The sequence below is a fragment of the Gavialis gangeticus genome, unplaced genomic scaffold, assembly GCF_001723915.1.
Source record: "Gavialis gangeticus isolate Ggan-Ray unplaced genomic scaffold, GavGan_comp1, whole genome shotgun sequence".
In the NCBI taxonomy this organism is placed as follows: Eukaryota; Metazoa; Chordata; order Crocodylia; family Gavialidae; genus Gavialis; species Gavialis gangeticus.
Window position 1 is genome coordinate 23,994,604 of NW_017729025.1, and position 16,540 is coordinate 24,011,143.

Here is a 16,540-nt window from a genome sequence, read left to right on the forward strand (position 1 = left end):
TTTTTTTTTTTTTTTTTTTTTGACACATTTGATTTTCCATCAAAATCATGCAACTCCTTTCAGCTACTACTGTTCCTATTTGTTTTTAAAGAATCAAGTCAGCTCCAGATCCTTTCCTTTTGCATTTTTGTTTGTGGATGGTATATTTCATTACAAGAAATTATCAGGAAGAACTGTAAAGTAGTCACTCGGGGAATACCAGCAAAGTTTACAAATAAAAATGCTGAGTTACTGTCTATATTCACTGGGTTTTATGCTGTCAGTTAAAAATGTTAATTTACTGTTTAGCATACTCTGAAATGGCAATAATTTTTTTTCAGATCTCAAAACTAACAACATGGATTTTTATCCAAGAGGATAGAAATAAATACTAAATACATAAATGGCTAAATATATTTCTGCATCATTGAGCCAGACAAAGAAAGCAAGCAAACTTTAGCTTTTTCATTGATGCAACCAAGTCACCTGATTGCAGGATCTGAACTGTAGACTAAGTGGTACTAGGAGGCTGAGGATTTGATCCAAATTATTTACAGTATTACTTGCTTTTCTTTAGCTTTTCTTACTATTGGTTTACTGAATGTGTGGACTTTGCATCTCAGGAACTCCTCTGACAGACCTACGTTATTAATGGTAAAATGACAAAATTTGAAATTCTCAGGATTTATTTTTAAAGCATCTGTTTTAAGTTCTACTTCGCATGAAAAGGAAGCCTGTGCTTCTATCGATTCCTCACATTTTCACCAACTCTGTTTTGATTTAAAGCAGGTGTGCTTGTAGTTGAATGATTAGCAAGAAGGTTCGATCTCCAAAGAGCACTGAAATCTCCATTTAAAGAAACAGAGGATACAGGAACTAATAGCCAGAACACCAAAGTAGTTTTGACATACAAGCACTTTAACTGGATTTCAGGCTGTGCAACTGACCTCTGTCTTTAACAGTACTATATTTTAGCGTTCTAAATTCATTTTCTACAGAGTTCGATTTTTCACTATTATTCAATCCTACAAAGTCTGCATCCCAGAGTGCACCTGGAAAACCAACACAGGAGGCAAAATGGCTTTGTTCTCTTTACGACTAAAACAAAGGAAAAACTCATGTCAATGTGCTAAAAGTAACAGAGTATCATACATACCTGCCTAAATTTAGCCCTTGCTTCCTTTTCCTTCATTCTACCATGTGCAACAAGATAGTCAAATACTTCACCTGCAATTGAAATATGTGAAAGAAAGTGACATCTGTTAACATAAAATATTTTAGAATACTATCTACTTCATTTCAGAAGCTGTGATGGTATGGCAACTCAGCAAGTTACCTATTTTATTTATTTAAAATTAGAGCAACTAGATCAAGTGAACTAAAAATTGAGGGCACTTTTACACATGCTCTGGGGGTGGAGGAGGGCAGCACTTTAAACAGACTGGCTCTGAGAGTCGCTCTGATTAAAGTGCTGCAGCATCTCGTGTACTGGTGTCCCCAAGCTTCAAAACGGTGGTGGGGATGCTTGAAATAAAGATATTTCAACAAGCTTTAGTTCAAGCGACCCCACCACCATTTTGAAGCATGGGGACACATACACAGGATGCAAGAGGCAGCTGGAACGTGGTAATTACCAAGCTCCAGCAGACTCAATTAATTGAGTAATTACAGTGTGTTGCAGCAGCCTCTGCACTCATGTACAGGAGTTTTCAGTTAATCTGAGAAGTCATTCTAACAAGTGTAAAAAGTACTATTTTTCCTTTAAATAAAAAACTCAATTGGTCTCAGACCAAAAGGGGATTTACTATATCATAATCCCTGATAAAAGAAAGTCTCGTAAATAAAATCAGGTGGATGCCAAAACGAAGGGAAAAATGTTTGCTCCTAATTACCTATGGTAAGAAGGAAAGTAGTGTGCCACTCTTCTAAAAGCTACCTGTACCCTTTCAGAGATTTTTCACTGGGAAAACATTTGCTACATTGTAATGGTAGATGTTTTAGGTTTCAGGACAAAAATGCTTAAAAACAGCTAGGGAAAAATGCTAGTATTCTCTGTTATAATTCCTGTATCTACAAACACAAAAAAACCAACCAACTGAACAAAAAACTTTATAATCAAGACAGATTCCCGTTTCAATCTGTAGTTAAACTAAAATAGGGTCTCCTTTATAAGACCAGCCCCCCTGCCCCCTCAAACCCCCCCCACAACAACCCACCATTTAGGTGAAAAGAGAGACTGATAAATCATGGTTTGCTTCAACAAGCTTCCCATGTCTGATACTGGGGAAAGACTTTTCAGCACAACAGGTTCCTGGATAACTTCCAAATTCTGAAGGAAAGTGCAATTCAGTAAGGCTGGAGATTTCTGAAGGACAATGCTGAAGCAATAATGGAAAGTTTTGCATTCTTTTAAAACAGTCAAATACATGTCATTTTAAAACTTGCTACCTAACTGAAATATTCTTCCAGTTGTTCAGATGTTACCACCTAGCCTGTGAAATATTGACTTGTTTGTCACAGCATGGTTTAAGTAGTTTTTTTGTTTTTTTGGTTTTTTTTAACAGAAAAACAGCATTAGATATGGAAGCGGGAATGCCTCCAAATACACAACATCAGTGTTTCGGTAGCAATAAATCATTTAGTTTAAGTGTCTGAAATGTGATAAGTTTAGAAGCAGGTAAAATAGTTAACATTTACATATTTTTAAAGAAGAGAAAGCATGGATTATTACAAAATGACCTCAAAGGAAAAAAACCTAACTATACAATAGTTTTTAAAAGTCAATGTGGAATCAGAAATGAAATGGATTTATCTTAAATTTAAGATGTACAATGGACTACAAACCCCCCCACAGGTATAACAGAGGGTGCACTGATAAATAATTTTCTTGGCTGATACCAATAGCTGATTATTAACCAGCCATATTAGCAGATACTGACTCAACAGCCAATTTACAGGAATGCAGCCCAATGGCTTGGAGAGTAGTGTCCTCCCAGTAAGTTTGTGGAAGGGGTGGGGGAGGCAGATCAAGGCCCCCAGTGTGAGGGAGGGCAGGGGCAGGCACTACCCAGCCTGGGCAGGATTCAGCCCATGGACCTGGTCACCTGGCCCATGGAGTTCCAAAAAGGGTTAGAAACTTGGGGGCAGTACCTGTCATAGAAACCTCAGGTATGGAGCCCCAATGGTGAGAAAATGTCAATGATGGCCGTTTTAACTGTTGTGGCCATGGCTTTCCCTATCCTGGTCCAGATCCAGCCCGCAAGAAAGGGCAAACCAGATAGCTTTATATTAAACCAACATTTCCCACTAGTGTTACTGCATTTTAAAAAAGCTTGTCTATGCAGCTAGTGTTTCCTGGACTTCATTTACAGTTGTTAAGACAATCTACGCTGGCAGTTATGGAATCTTTATAGAAAACATGACCCAGAGATGAGCTGCATCTATGTAACATGCACAGGAGAAATAAAGTGCTTAAATTCTGCTTGTCAATTTTAGGAAGGGGGAAAAACTTCCATACAACTCCACCAAAACCAAAGATCAGCTTCAACTTGTGAAAATTTCACCAGCTGATTTCAAAATTTAACAACAATGCCATGTTTCAAGCAGACTGCTATTCCTTTTTGACTAGCACGGCTCCAGCTGTTTAGGTGAAAGCACTCTATAGAAAGTGCCCCCCTTTTTTGGTTCATTAATCAGGAATTAACGATTCAAAGGAAAAAAAAAATATCGGTAGAGAGATGTAGAGGTGCAAGAAGTCAAAAAGATTTTTGTAGCTGTGGGTTAGCATGGCAGACTTTTGTCTCTTTTTCTCACCTGAAAATGAATATATATTTTTTTCTAAATTTCTACAGCTGAGTATACCCAATTGTACCAAATAAATTACTGGAACCTACTGCCACACACCCCTGTGCTTTATCACACTTTTATCATTACTACTACAAAATAAAATTATCCTACTTCAAAGTTAAGTCTGAACAAGTCGGCAATGGCATTTCACTGTTTAAAACTTGGTGAGGCTTTAAGAACATCTTCTCTAGATCTTAACGTTTCACTACTATGCAATTCACATTTCCCACTTTAAAAAGAAAAGTCTTACAAGACAAACAACTTCCACAGAACTTGGCAATTTATGATTTTTTGCATCATAATGGGAAATACTTACCGCCACTTGCATACTCCATGATTAAGTAAAGAGTTTTTTCGGTTTCAATAACTTCGAATAACTTCACTAGAGAGGAGAAAAGAGCAGATATTTAATGGAAAGATTATGGATAATTATAGTATAGTTTTAAAATGACCTTTACGAAGGACTCTAACAAAAAGTGATCACACCAATGTTTAACAATATGACAACATTTCTTAAAAAGCAACTTTTGATTGTCTTCCTTTTAAATGAAAACACTAATGCTTTATCAATAGCACAGTCTGGATCCAACTGCACAACCACAAAGTTCTGGCTTGAAATGCACTAGGTCATAAAAACAGACTTATAGGTAATAATTTTACTTATTGTAAATGTGAAATACACTGTTAGACTGACATAAAACTGTGACTTTAAATACTTTACATTAACATAGACCTCACAAATTCAGTTTCCCCTGGAAGAGTTGTTGTTCTCCCAGGAGAAACCATGAGTGAGCAAATATTCATGCTCCCTCCCCCACAAAGAGAAAATGGCCACTCCAGGAGAAAAATAACCTGGAAACAGCCAGGGTTAAATAACTCCCAGAAGAACATCTGTACATGCTGTGGCTTCTTTCAGAAAAGAACAGTCCTCCAGCATTTCCCTCAGAGATGTGTATAAACTGTTCAGGAAGGACAGGGATGGGAGACGAGGAGGAAGAGCTGTTCTTTATGTAAAAGAATAGATTACTCAGAGCTCCAGTATGAAACTGAAGATAGGCCTGTTGAAAGTCTCTGGGTTATGGTCAGACAGAAAAGCAGCAAGGGTGATGCTGTGGTGAGGGTTTGCTATAGACCACCAGCCAAGGAAGATGAAGCAGATGAGGATTTCTTCAAACAGCTAGTGCAAGGTTCCACACTGCAGGCCCTGGCTCTCATGGGAGACTTCAAATTGCCTTGTCATCTGCTAGGAGGGCAATAAAGCAGTGCACAGGCAATCCAAGAAGTTTCTGGAGAGTGTTGGGTACAACTTCCTGGGGCAACTGTTGTAGAGGACAACTAGGGGCTGTGCTCTTCTTGACCTGCTGCTCACAAACAAGGGAAGAATCAGTGGGAAATGTAGAAGTGGACAGCAACTTGAACGGTAGCAACCACGATAACGGATTTCAGGATCCTGAAGAAAGGCAAGAAGGAAAGCAGCAGAGTACGGACCCTGGACTTCAACTCACTTAGGGAACTCCTGCGATGCCCATCTTTGAGGGGGAAAGGAGACCACGTGAGCTGGTTGTACCCTAAAGAAACCTTTGTAAGAACACAAGAACAAACCATCCTGATGTGCAGGAAGACTAGCAAGTATGGCAGAAGACCAGCTTTGGCTTAGAAGGAAACTCTTTAATGAGCTAGCACACAAAGGAAGCTTCTAAGAAGTGGAAACTTGAACAAACTACTAGTTTGAAGTATAAAAAGTGCTGTTTGGGCATGCAGGGATGAAATCAGGAAAGCCAATGTGCAACTGGAGTTACAGCTAGCAAGGGAAGTGAATGGTAGCAAGAAGGGTTTCTACAAGTATGTCAGCAACATGAGAAAAGTGAAAGTGTTCAGGGGAAGTGTGGGTCCCTTACTGAATGGAAAAGGCTGAGGTACTCCATGCCTTTTTTTACCTCGGTATTCACTGGCAAGGTTGGCTACCAGACTACTGCACCTGGCAGCAGTCTGGGGAAGAGATAAGCAGTTGATAATAGTGAAAGAACAGGTTAAGGACTTCTTAGAAAAGCTGAATGTGTACAAGCGCATGGGGTTGGACACGATGCACCTGAGGGTGCTGAGGGAATTTGACTATATAGTTGCAGAGCTGCTATCCATTATGTTTGAAAACTCATGTCAATTGGGAGAGGACTCAGACAACTGGAACAGGGCAAATATAGTGCCCATCTTTAAGAAAGGGAAGGAGGAAGATTCAGGGAATTACTGACTGGACAGCGGGAGCATCGCTAGAATGTGCTGCCTCCCCAGAGCCTGGGGCCAGGTTTGGGACTGGGAGGCAGCTGGGGCCAAGGCAGACAGGGCAGCAGATGTTTGCAGCTGGCCTAGGTTCTGGGTAGCTGCTGACAGCCACAGAGCCTGGGCTGGGGGACAGGGGCAGCAGGGCTGGAGGGCAGGGGCTCTGGGTGGGAGGCAAGGGTCATGAGCAGGGCTGGGGAGCAGGGGCAGCAGGGCTGGGGGTGGGGACCATGAGTAGGGCTGGGGGGCAGGGACACAAGCAGGGCATCCTGCCATGTACCCCCTGCCCTCATTTTGTTTTTCTGGCATGCCAGCACTCCAGCACCTTCCAAGGTATGCATTGTGGGGGTTTTCAGCACTCTGGCCTAAAAACATTGTCTACCACTGTTTTATGATGGAGTGGCTGACTCTGTGGATGCGGGGAGAGCAGCACATGTGACATACCTTGACTTCAGCAAGGCTTTTGATACCGTCTCCCACAATATTCTTGCAACCAAGCTAGGGAAGCACAGGTTGGATAAATGGACTGTAAGGTGGATAGAAAACTGTCTGTATCATTGGGCTCAAAAGGGTAGTTAGCAGTCAACGACTCTACGTCTACTTGGCAGCCTGTATCAAGCAGAGTGCCCCAGAGGCCGATACTGGGGCCAGTTTTGTTCAATTTCTTCATCAACAATCTGGAAGATGGGATGGAGTGCACCCAACTGCAGATGACACCAAGATGAAGAGGAAGGGGAATAGTAGATACACTAGTAGGTAGGGCTAGGATTCAGAGGGACATAGGTAATTGGACCAAAAATAAATCTCACAGAGTTCAATAAGGACAAGTGCAGAGTCCTACATTTAGGATGGAATAAACCCATGCACTGGTACAGACTGGGGACTGACTGGCTAAGCAGCAGCAGCTGTGCTGAAAGAGGACTTGGGGTTAAGCTGAATATGAGCCAACAGTGTGCCCTTGTTGCAAAGAAGCCTAACAACATGCTGGGTTGCATTAGTAGGAGTGCTGCCAGCAAACTGAGGGAAGTGATTATTCCCCTCTATTTGGCACTCATAAGGCCACATCTGCAGTACTGTGTCCAGTTTTGGGCCGCTCACTACACAGAAAGGATGTGGACAAATTGAAGAGAGTCCAGTGGAAGCCAAGGCAAATAGTGTGAAGGCAGGGGAGTGTGATTGATGAAAAGAGACTGAGGGAACTGGGCTTATTTAGTCTGGAGAAGAGAAGGGTTTTAATAACAGCCTTCAACTACATGAAGGGTGGTTCCAGACAGGATGGAGCTAGACTGTTCTCAGTGGTGGCAGATGAGAGAACAAGTAGCAATGATTTCAAGTTGCAGCAAGGGAGGTTTAGGTTAGATATTAGGAAAAACCCTCTCACTAGGAGGGTAGCACAGCAGTAGAACAAATTATTCAGAAAGATGGTGGAATCTCCATCCTAGAGATCCCATGAGGTATCTTCCAACCCTCATTTTCTATGATTCTATGAATTAGAACACGACCCCTTCACAATCCCCACGTTCTACTGCAGGAAAACACAGATTGACAATGGGCAGTCTGGGTCAGACAATCAGGGCTGCCCTATGCACTGCTGCCGCCTCCAGGAAGACTAAGGGAGCCTGTGGAACATGCGGAGGTGTGTGCAAACCCCACCTCTCTGGCTGCACAGCATCAAAACTGCAAGCTCTTCAATCTTAAGGGCTTCAGCACTCAAGTGTCTGTACAGGTGGCTCCAGGCAAGTTTTTTTCTATTAGAAAAAAACGTGGGAAAATTCTCCCAGAATATTTGAACGTGCGTTTGCAGCCACAGCATTCAAAATGCTCTCTCAACCACTAACAAGCTTATTTTTCCAAAAAGCTTATTCTGGAGCAAAACATGCATCAAACCAAAAAAGAAAGTCCAAACTATTTGCAGTAATTTCTGTGGCTGTAGAACAACACAAGACAGAGTGCTCAGTCAATTTTTTTTTTAAATACACTCCTCTACACGTTATAAAGTCTCAAAGCAAATGAAATGCTCTTCTCACCATTTTTTATTAAGTGAACTTTATGATGTAGAGCCTTTTATTCAACTTCTACACACATACTTGAACATAAAAAAACAAACACATTTTCCACAAAGATCAAGGTTTAGTAGGGAAAAAAAAAAAAACTATTAGGAAACATGAGGTACCTATATTTGGATGATTTAAAATCTTCATTATTCTTACTTCTCTGAAAAGCTGAAAAAAGAAAAATAAGGATGAATAAGCTAGTGAAGAAAAAAATAAATGAAAATTTAACAAACTATTCCAAGAGGCTGTCCTAGTGTTAAAAACTGCATAATTAGTTCAAACCAGAAGTTTAGAGTAAATGTGAGAAGACAGCATTATAACATATTTCAGTTTCAAATGCATGAACTGAACATTTAGTAGACAGGAGGAAGAAAGGTAATTTAGCAGTATATTTTTAAAAGCTGGCGCTTAAAGGAGACTGGATAGTTCAGGAGATGTATGGAGGCTTTAATGTCTGGATAATTTGTTTTAGTCCAATTCACCAGAATGCATATCATTAAAAAGAGTCACGGTTACCTCTTATTATAGTCACAATTACTGCAAAATGTTCATATACTGGGAATTCAATAGTATATTAAAGAGGTTTATTTATTTAAGATTGTGACTGGTATGTGACATGACAGCTATTTGCTGGTTACAGTCAAGTCAACAACAGCCGTACATTACAGAAAGCACAGCAATTTTTTTTTCTGTAGTTGCAACAGGCCATTTCTTAACCAGTAGTTCTCAACCTTTTTACAATCAGGTCACCCCTCAGAAAATGCCAGCTCTTACTTTTCACTTGTTTTTTTGACCAAAAAAAACTAGCGCACTTTTTCTCTTGCAACCAAGTCAGAAAGATCCTGACAAGTCTGAATGTTTTAACACTGTGGATTCCTATTTGAAATCTGTTTTTATCTTGCAAATTGTGTAGGTATTTGCATACATAACAGTTGATAGTAAATGTGGCAGACTACAACATGTTTAAAAGAATCTCACAGCACCGCAAGGTACCACAGCACCCTGGCTGAGAACCACTAACCTACGCAGATCTTGGAAGAATCTCTTGGTCTTAGAAGAACGTCCCTCCAAAGGTAAGGGTTCAGACAGCTGCAGAGCACATGCTGCTTGATTTGCCATTGCCTGTACCATATGAGTTGTGTAGCTAGATTTGAAATGGGATTGTCAAACCAACACTTTCGAACATTAAGCCAGCTTGCTAAAAAGAATGGCATTTGCCTTCAAGTAATGACTACTGGGGAACAATGCTATTATGAAGCCAGGGAAAGTACTTTACATATAAAGCCCAATTTCCTCTGATACTTTCAAAAGGGAGAGGACTCTAGTTGATCATATACGTCCCAAAATCATACAGGTTAAAAGGGTTTAATTCTTCAGCAATCTACTGTGCAGAGCACGCACTCCTTGGACTCCCAGAATGGCATTATTGAATGGCAATTTCTCAAGGAGGAAGTTTGCATCCTACCTGGATAAATGGAAAAAACATCTGGTGTTCCCTACAAAAGCATTTCAAAAGTTGTGCCAACTTTCAACACTATACACTATGTCCATAAATGTGTTTTATTAAGGTAAAATGACCAATTCTCCTTTTTTAAATGCATAGACAAGGTAAGTTGCACATTAAAATGTCATCTTGGTTATTACATTTCCTAAAAACTAAAAAAAAACTAAACTAACGCATCCCTTTGTCTCTGTGCTGTACGCATTTATCTTACACTGATGGGCAATTTTATAATAATGAAAAATGACATCATGTCACTTTAATATGCACTACTACCCTAATACTGGTGAATTATGAATTCTCTTAACAAAAAGTTCCCCGTTCCTCTAACAAAGATGACCTAAATATGATAGCAATTAATGTGCAACTACTGAAATACAAATACTGTTGTTCTCATAAGCCTGTTCCTTTTACCACTGTCCAGTCTTGGGAGGCTTGAGGGATGAGGAACAACGAGTAATATTTTTAGCCAGTGTGATTACACTGCAATCAACAAACTGTTCTTCCACGTCAAATGCCCTCATGCTAGCCCAGGACTCCACATGGTCAGAACTCTCAAGTCTTGATCATTTTCTAAAAGCTGCTTTGATTCCAAGAGAGAAGGGAAAGTCAAGGTTTCATATACATTTAAACACTAAGTTACACAACTTCACTGGAAAATTGACATGCCATGGTGTGCTTGAAATCCTTCAAGTATGTGAAAAGTGCAAAATGTCACAAGTATATGGACAAAAATGAGTTAATTGTTCCCATGCCAGTGACACTGCCAAATTAATCCCATGATAACAGTGATAGATGGTACTGCCACACACTCATTTGGTGAAAACATAATAAAGCTGCAGCAAGTTTCCTTTAGATCAGACCTATTAACACCCACCAACCGTTTCACCATTTCTTAATGTATCCTGTCATCTGCACTGGGGCAGGTTACATTGTGGCCTTTGACACGCATTATTTACAGTGCTACAAAGTCTGTAGTACTACACAAAATAAGAGTGCTATGGGTGGGTGCATGTGCCCAGCCTGGTGGCTGAAGGGCAACAAAGTTCCCACAGACAGTATGCCCTTGGGGAGGGAGGCAGTGGTGTTAAGGGGCTGCTCCTTAGCTCCCTGTGCCCCCAGGGAATCCCACCAGTGCCTTGTCTGATCAGCTGTTGTTACCACGGGAGGCTTCAGTTTTGGGCTGCCTGCTGTGGCTGGAGCTCTGTCTGTTGCTGTTGGGCACCAACTGGAATAGGGCTGTGCCAGGAAGCTGGTTTTTGCAGGGCCCCCCAAGTTTCCCAGTGGGAAGAGAGGAAAAGAGAAGAGAGCACTGTGGGATAGTCAGGGTCCCTCAGACCTGATCCCATGTTAAAACTGTCTCAACGATAAAGAAGTTGTCGTCTCAAACAGCAGCTGGTCTACCATTTTTGAGACGCATTGGCCATCTTTTTTAGCACAACAAACAGCACGAATGTGTGGCCAGTTGCTTTTCATCATGCTAAAACAGCTGATATTGGCAGGACAAATATAGCACGTCTGAATCCTGGAACTCCAACTAGAAATAAATGGTAGGGAATAGAACATGTGATGGAAAAAAACAACAAAACAGAAAGAACATCCTCTTACAATCTTTTAATAAAAAGGTGAAAAAAATACTAAAATTATAGTTACTCTGGTGTCTATTGCTCTCTGCATCCAGTAAAAAATGTTTGGGAAAGACTTTCTAAGCTTTTCTGAAATCAAGAGTCAAGGTAATGGTCACAAGGGCAAATTCTGCACTTTTTGGACACTTGCATACACGCTAACAACTCAGTCAGCAAAATATTTTCTGTTAGCTATGGATTAGAGATAAAGTGCAGGTCTGTGACTTGACCCTATGTTGGATGACAAATATCTAAGTGTGCATTTCTGATATTTTAGTCGCATTTGCTCAAATACAATTAAAATCAGAAACATCAAATGTTGACAAAACAATGCATAATAGCTTAAAACCAAGACAATTGTTTCTCCCCCGCAACCCCATGAAACTGTTATGGTACCTATTCACAAATGTTTTCAGTTATCCTACATACTGTTGAGAAGTACCTATAACAGGTTTATTTTTGTGACATGCATACATGCTCTAAATACTCTTGGAGAGCACACCACAACTCTTATTTGGTGTCCACATAATACATCCTGAATATTTCATGGATATTTAAATGTAGTATCTTATGTAATGAGAAGTCTCCAGTCAGCTTTCAAAGTCTGAGACACAACAATTTGGAGTCCTTTGATGCAAGAGATAAAAATCAATATTCCTGATTCAGTTCTTTTCTAATGAAGCATAAAAGGGGACAGATTCATACCAGGTACAATTCCATTATTTTGGAGATTAAAAAAAAAAAAAAGACTGCTCTTTCACCAAAAGAACCATCTAGAAAAAGAGACTTTTAGTACAAACAAAGGGATTATCCAAAAGAAAGGTTATGGTTGATGGAGGGGAGGGGGGAGAAAAATAAGCAGACAACTAAAAATAATACAGAATGGGACACTGAAAAATGGGCTGCAATCCACAATAACAGTGCAAATAACTATACTCATCCTAAATTAATTTCCTTGGAGCAGCTGGTATATCCTAAGAACCAGCTACCTCTTCTTCCTCCTCTACTTGTGCTAACTGTCAAAATGCAAAACCCAATTAAGTCAGCATGAGTCAGATGCTAAGCACCCCAAAATTACATGTATTCTGGTCAAAAAGTACTACGCTGCAGGATTAACAAGACAAAAACTCAGAAAAGCTTCTACATCCTTCACTTGCTCAAATGAGTAACTACTGACAAGCATTTTAAAAAGTTATATATCTGGCCTAACTGATGGCTGTGTGAAGACTTAAGGAGAAGAAAAAAAGAATATCTACAAGGATAGGGTATGAGTTAGGGTTGGCAAGCTGGTCAATTGACTGCATTTTTTGGCTGGTCAAAAATTATAGTAGTTTTACCAAAAAACCCACTTTTTGTAGTTTTCTTGACATAAATCAGATATATTGTTTTGACACATTTTTTAAGGGAAAACTTTTTCTGTGCATTATTTGGACCCATCAGCAAGTTTTTTTTGTTTTTTTTTGTTTTTTGTTTTTTTTTACCTAATTTGATTGGTCAATTGACTGAACTATTTGAGCAGTCCAATACCCGACCCAAATACAAATAGCCTATGTTATCAAATATCCAGAAAAAGTTGCTGACAATATTTTCTGAAAAAAAATCTTAATACTCCTATATACCCTTACTTAAACAATACTGACATTTAACTTCAATGCACAAAACCTTGACAGACTAACAGAAAGCAAAGAAGCTTCTTGAAAAACTGTTACTTGCAACATTTTCTAATTTCCAATATTAACAAGGAAATAAATATAACGTGCATCCTTCAGGGTTGTATTAATTTTATATTCTGCAGATTATTAATTCTGACCCTCATCATGCATTTGATATTTTCATCCTTACTTCATTTTTTATTCTCTCATAACATAGGACTAGAAGGGGTCAACTGGACTACTGAGCCCAGTTCCCTGCATTCAGAAGCAATCGTTTACCCAGGGATTCCCCAAAATCTCCACTTTAACCTCAGCAAACAAATACAGGACACAGTATCCAAAACACCAAGAACATACTAAAACATGTCATAGATAAAAGCAGGGACATGAGGAGCACTGTCAATGCCCCGCCACTGCAACATTCAGATCCAGAAGAAAAATCTCTCTCACCGGATTTGGGAATCAGTATGACACTGATTTTTTTATTTTTATTTTTTTTTTGAATTCTATTAAAAAAATCTTTGACATAAAATACCAGTCAACTGTTTAAGAAGATACTGTAAATATTATTTTCTGGTGAGAAATGGGAAGTCATTTTTTCCCCCAACATTTATGAAAGTTCTTTTGTATCAAGCCTCTGACTATTTCATAATAATGAATGGACAATTGACGGATTAAGTTTAGTACCTGCTGAACTATTACCTATTACCTCATTAAAAAAACCCCAACCCCCCCTACATAACAAATCTTACTTGCTGAATAACAATCAAACTTCCTGAATAACTATTATTCACATAGATGGGAACCATGCAAGCATATTTTTGGGCAAGGATGAATCCACTATAATTTGATTTGTATAGTCATGGGATTTCACTGCTGGATTGAGTAGATAAGGAAGAGTGAAATAAGCACAGCTACTCATCTCCGCCACTTATATTTTATGTACGAGAACTGTACGCCAAATTTATTATCCCGCCTACTAAAAAGATGTATATATATTAATCTGTTCACTTCTGGTAACTATAGAGAATTTCATTCTAAGAGGAAAATAACTGAATTTAAGCAAAATTGTTATTGAAAAGGCTGAGCAGAAAAGAGGAGGCAAGAAGCACATGCAGACTCCTTATTACTGCTCCTAAACTCCCACAACCACTTTAAAGTAAGTCCCCAGGAAGGAAGGCTCCCCCACCAAGCCAGCTTCTAAAAATTAGAAGTATTTACAAAACAAAATTAATTGATTAGTGCATTAGATAATCTCAATGACAACAGGACTGTAAAGAAAAATCTAACCATTTAACCTTTGCTATGAAAGATACAAGATATCGTAAAAGTGCTTAGCGGGCTAGTTTTAGGCACCAAACAGGTCATAATTCAAGTATAAACTGAGAAAAAAGTATTTGCAACAAACACGCAAGCAACATTTGTGGATCTGGGATAGTTAATCCATGTATTAAAAAAGAAAGCATGTTAGAGACAGGACATGGCTTATGGTTAAATATAAATGAAAGGCCTCTATATGAATCAAATATTTGCACAGAGTTCTTCAACCATTTAATATTTTGATCCTTGAAGAAACTGGCAAACTTATTTATACTGTAATAGTAATCGTGTTCAACACTAAGACAACTGACTGCAAGTGCAAAAATAACCCAAAATAAAGCTGGAAATTAACTTAAATTTAATCATGTCATTCTGGAAAAATAATTTAATTTTAACAACCTAGTTATAAACCCTATAAAAAGAGAGGCATTAACAAGATGCACTGAATTTTGTTGAGACTGAAGTGAGCAACTATAATACGAAAACCAATTCTCAAAAAGTCACGTTTCATCTTGGAGAATAAGAGAACAAGAAGGCTTTTTGGAAAATTAATTCATACAACCATACGATCATGGAAAAAGCCATAAAAAACAACTTTTCTTTCCAACAGAGAAGTAGAGCATTAAAGTCTCTCATCTTAATCTGTAGAAACAGTGCAGTAGTAATTAGGCACTAGAAAGCAAGTCCTTACACATATTTTAACTCAAGTATCACCAGAAACAGGCCAACACATCTGGGTGGCAGACGTATATATGTAGGAAAATAATAGATTACGTGGTAGAAGTCAGAAGGATGGACACTAGAGCCTCTCACAAGGAATCTTACACAGTTGAAGCATGAGTGCTTAGTCGCACTGCACCATCCCCTCCCTTTTGCTATCTCCCATATCCTGAATATTTTATGCCTACTACTAAAGTTGTTCTACCTTGGCGTGTATGCATGAAGCAAACTGTACACCTTCATCTTTCATTCAGAACCGACTATAAATTCTGCCACACAACCCCAACACTTCTAAAACTTGGGTTAGACTTTCAGTAAGAGGTTTTACAAGAAATCCATATGACGAAGATCATGGAAGTCTCTTTTCTCTTTAAACCTGGTTGCTTTACAATAATAAATGTTTTACTGCTCAAATTCAAATCTCACTACTATTGTGTGTCTTAAGAAACAGATAGCCTGGCATTCATACCACAGAAACGGGCAGCTGCAATTTGCAAAACACAAAAATTCAAAATCACAAGCAAATTGCAACTAAAGTGAAAACAGAAAAAAAGCCGTCTACTGGTTTAGGCTATGTGTACAGGCTGGGAAAAAAAGAAAAAATACAAAAGGGGCCAGGGGTTGGAGAGAGAGGCGGAGGGAGTCAGTGAGCACATATAGCCTTAGTTTTTGCTGGCTGTTAAATCCCATGGCCTGCAAAGTGTTTGGTTTCTGCCTGATGGCCACTAACTCAAGCTAAATTCAAAGCACAAGCTTCAGAAAATGCTGATCTTTGAAAGACAGTTTAAGCTGTCACTGATACTACTTCTCCTCAGATGCTCCATGGACATCTCTCTCTGCTCCTTAGAATCTTCTCTGAACCATCCTGCAATCACAACACACTATCACATCTCTCCTCCAGGTCGTCTTCCCACAAATGGGGCAACTTAAAGCAAATTTTAGTAATGGTCACTCGCAGATTTCCAATATATATCAATAGAGACCTACTTAAGTTCCAATTTCACAGATATTAAGGAAATCATGAAATCCACAACTGCCTGTAAAAAATTAAAGGTGCACTGACACATCGGTCCGATATCGGATTGATACCAATATAAAGAAAACCGTCTGTATCGGTTATTGGACTAATGGGACCGATAATTTGGCCAACGAATGCCTGTGCTGCATGCAGCCACAGCGCATCAGTCAGGAAGTGAGGAGCACAGCCAGCGGCATGCAGCCAAATTTTGCTGCTGCTCCACTCCCAGCTCTGCTGCCTCCAGCCGCCCGGCCAAGTTTGAGGTGGATGCAGCACTCTCCCAACACTGCAGGTACCTGCTCTGAGTCCAGCCCCTGCGTGAAGAGCCTGCCCTGCCCCAATGCAGGGGCCACACCCCACCCCTGTACCCACTCCGGATACAAGCAGCAGCAGAAGCCACCTCCCCATCCCATGAGCCACAGCTCTGGCCCACCGCCCTGCCCCCTCCCTCACTGTGAAGGGCGTTGATCTGCCCTGCACCACCCCCACCATGCCCCCTTCCCCCACTTCCCACCACACCGGACTTACCAGCTGGAGGCAGCTGTATT

General features: G+C 39.8%; 1 protein-coding gene across 6 annotated transcripts in view; it reads right to left on the reverse strand.

The window, feature by feature from the left end:
* The window catches only part of MARK3 (microtubule affinity regulating kinase 3), an 84,167-nt gene that overhangs the window by 42,488 nt on the left and 25,139 nt on the right, over positions 1-16,540 (reverse strand). For all 6 annotated transcript variants that reach the window (XM_019518516.1, XM_019518517.1, XM_019518515.1 and 3 more), the window contains 3 exons: positions 8,276-8,324; positions 4,142-4,207; positions 1,136-1,206 (listed from right to left, as the gene is read on the reverse strand). In XM_019518516.1, coding sequence (XP_019374061.1) covers positions 1,136-1,206; positions 4,142-4,207; positions 8,276-8,324 — 186 coding nt within the window. The remainder of the gene's footprint in view (positions 1-1,135; positions 1,207-4,141; positions 4,208-8,275; positions 8,325-16,540) is intronic.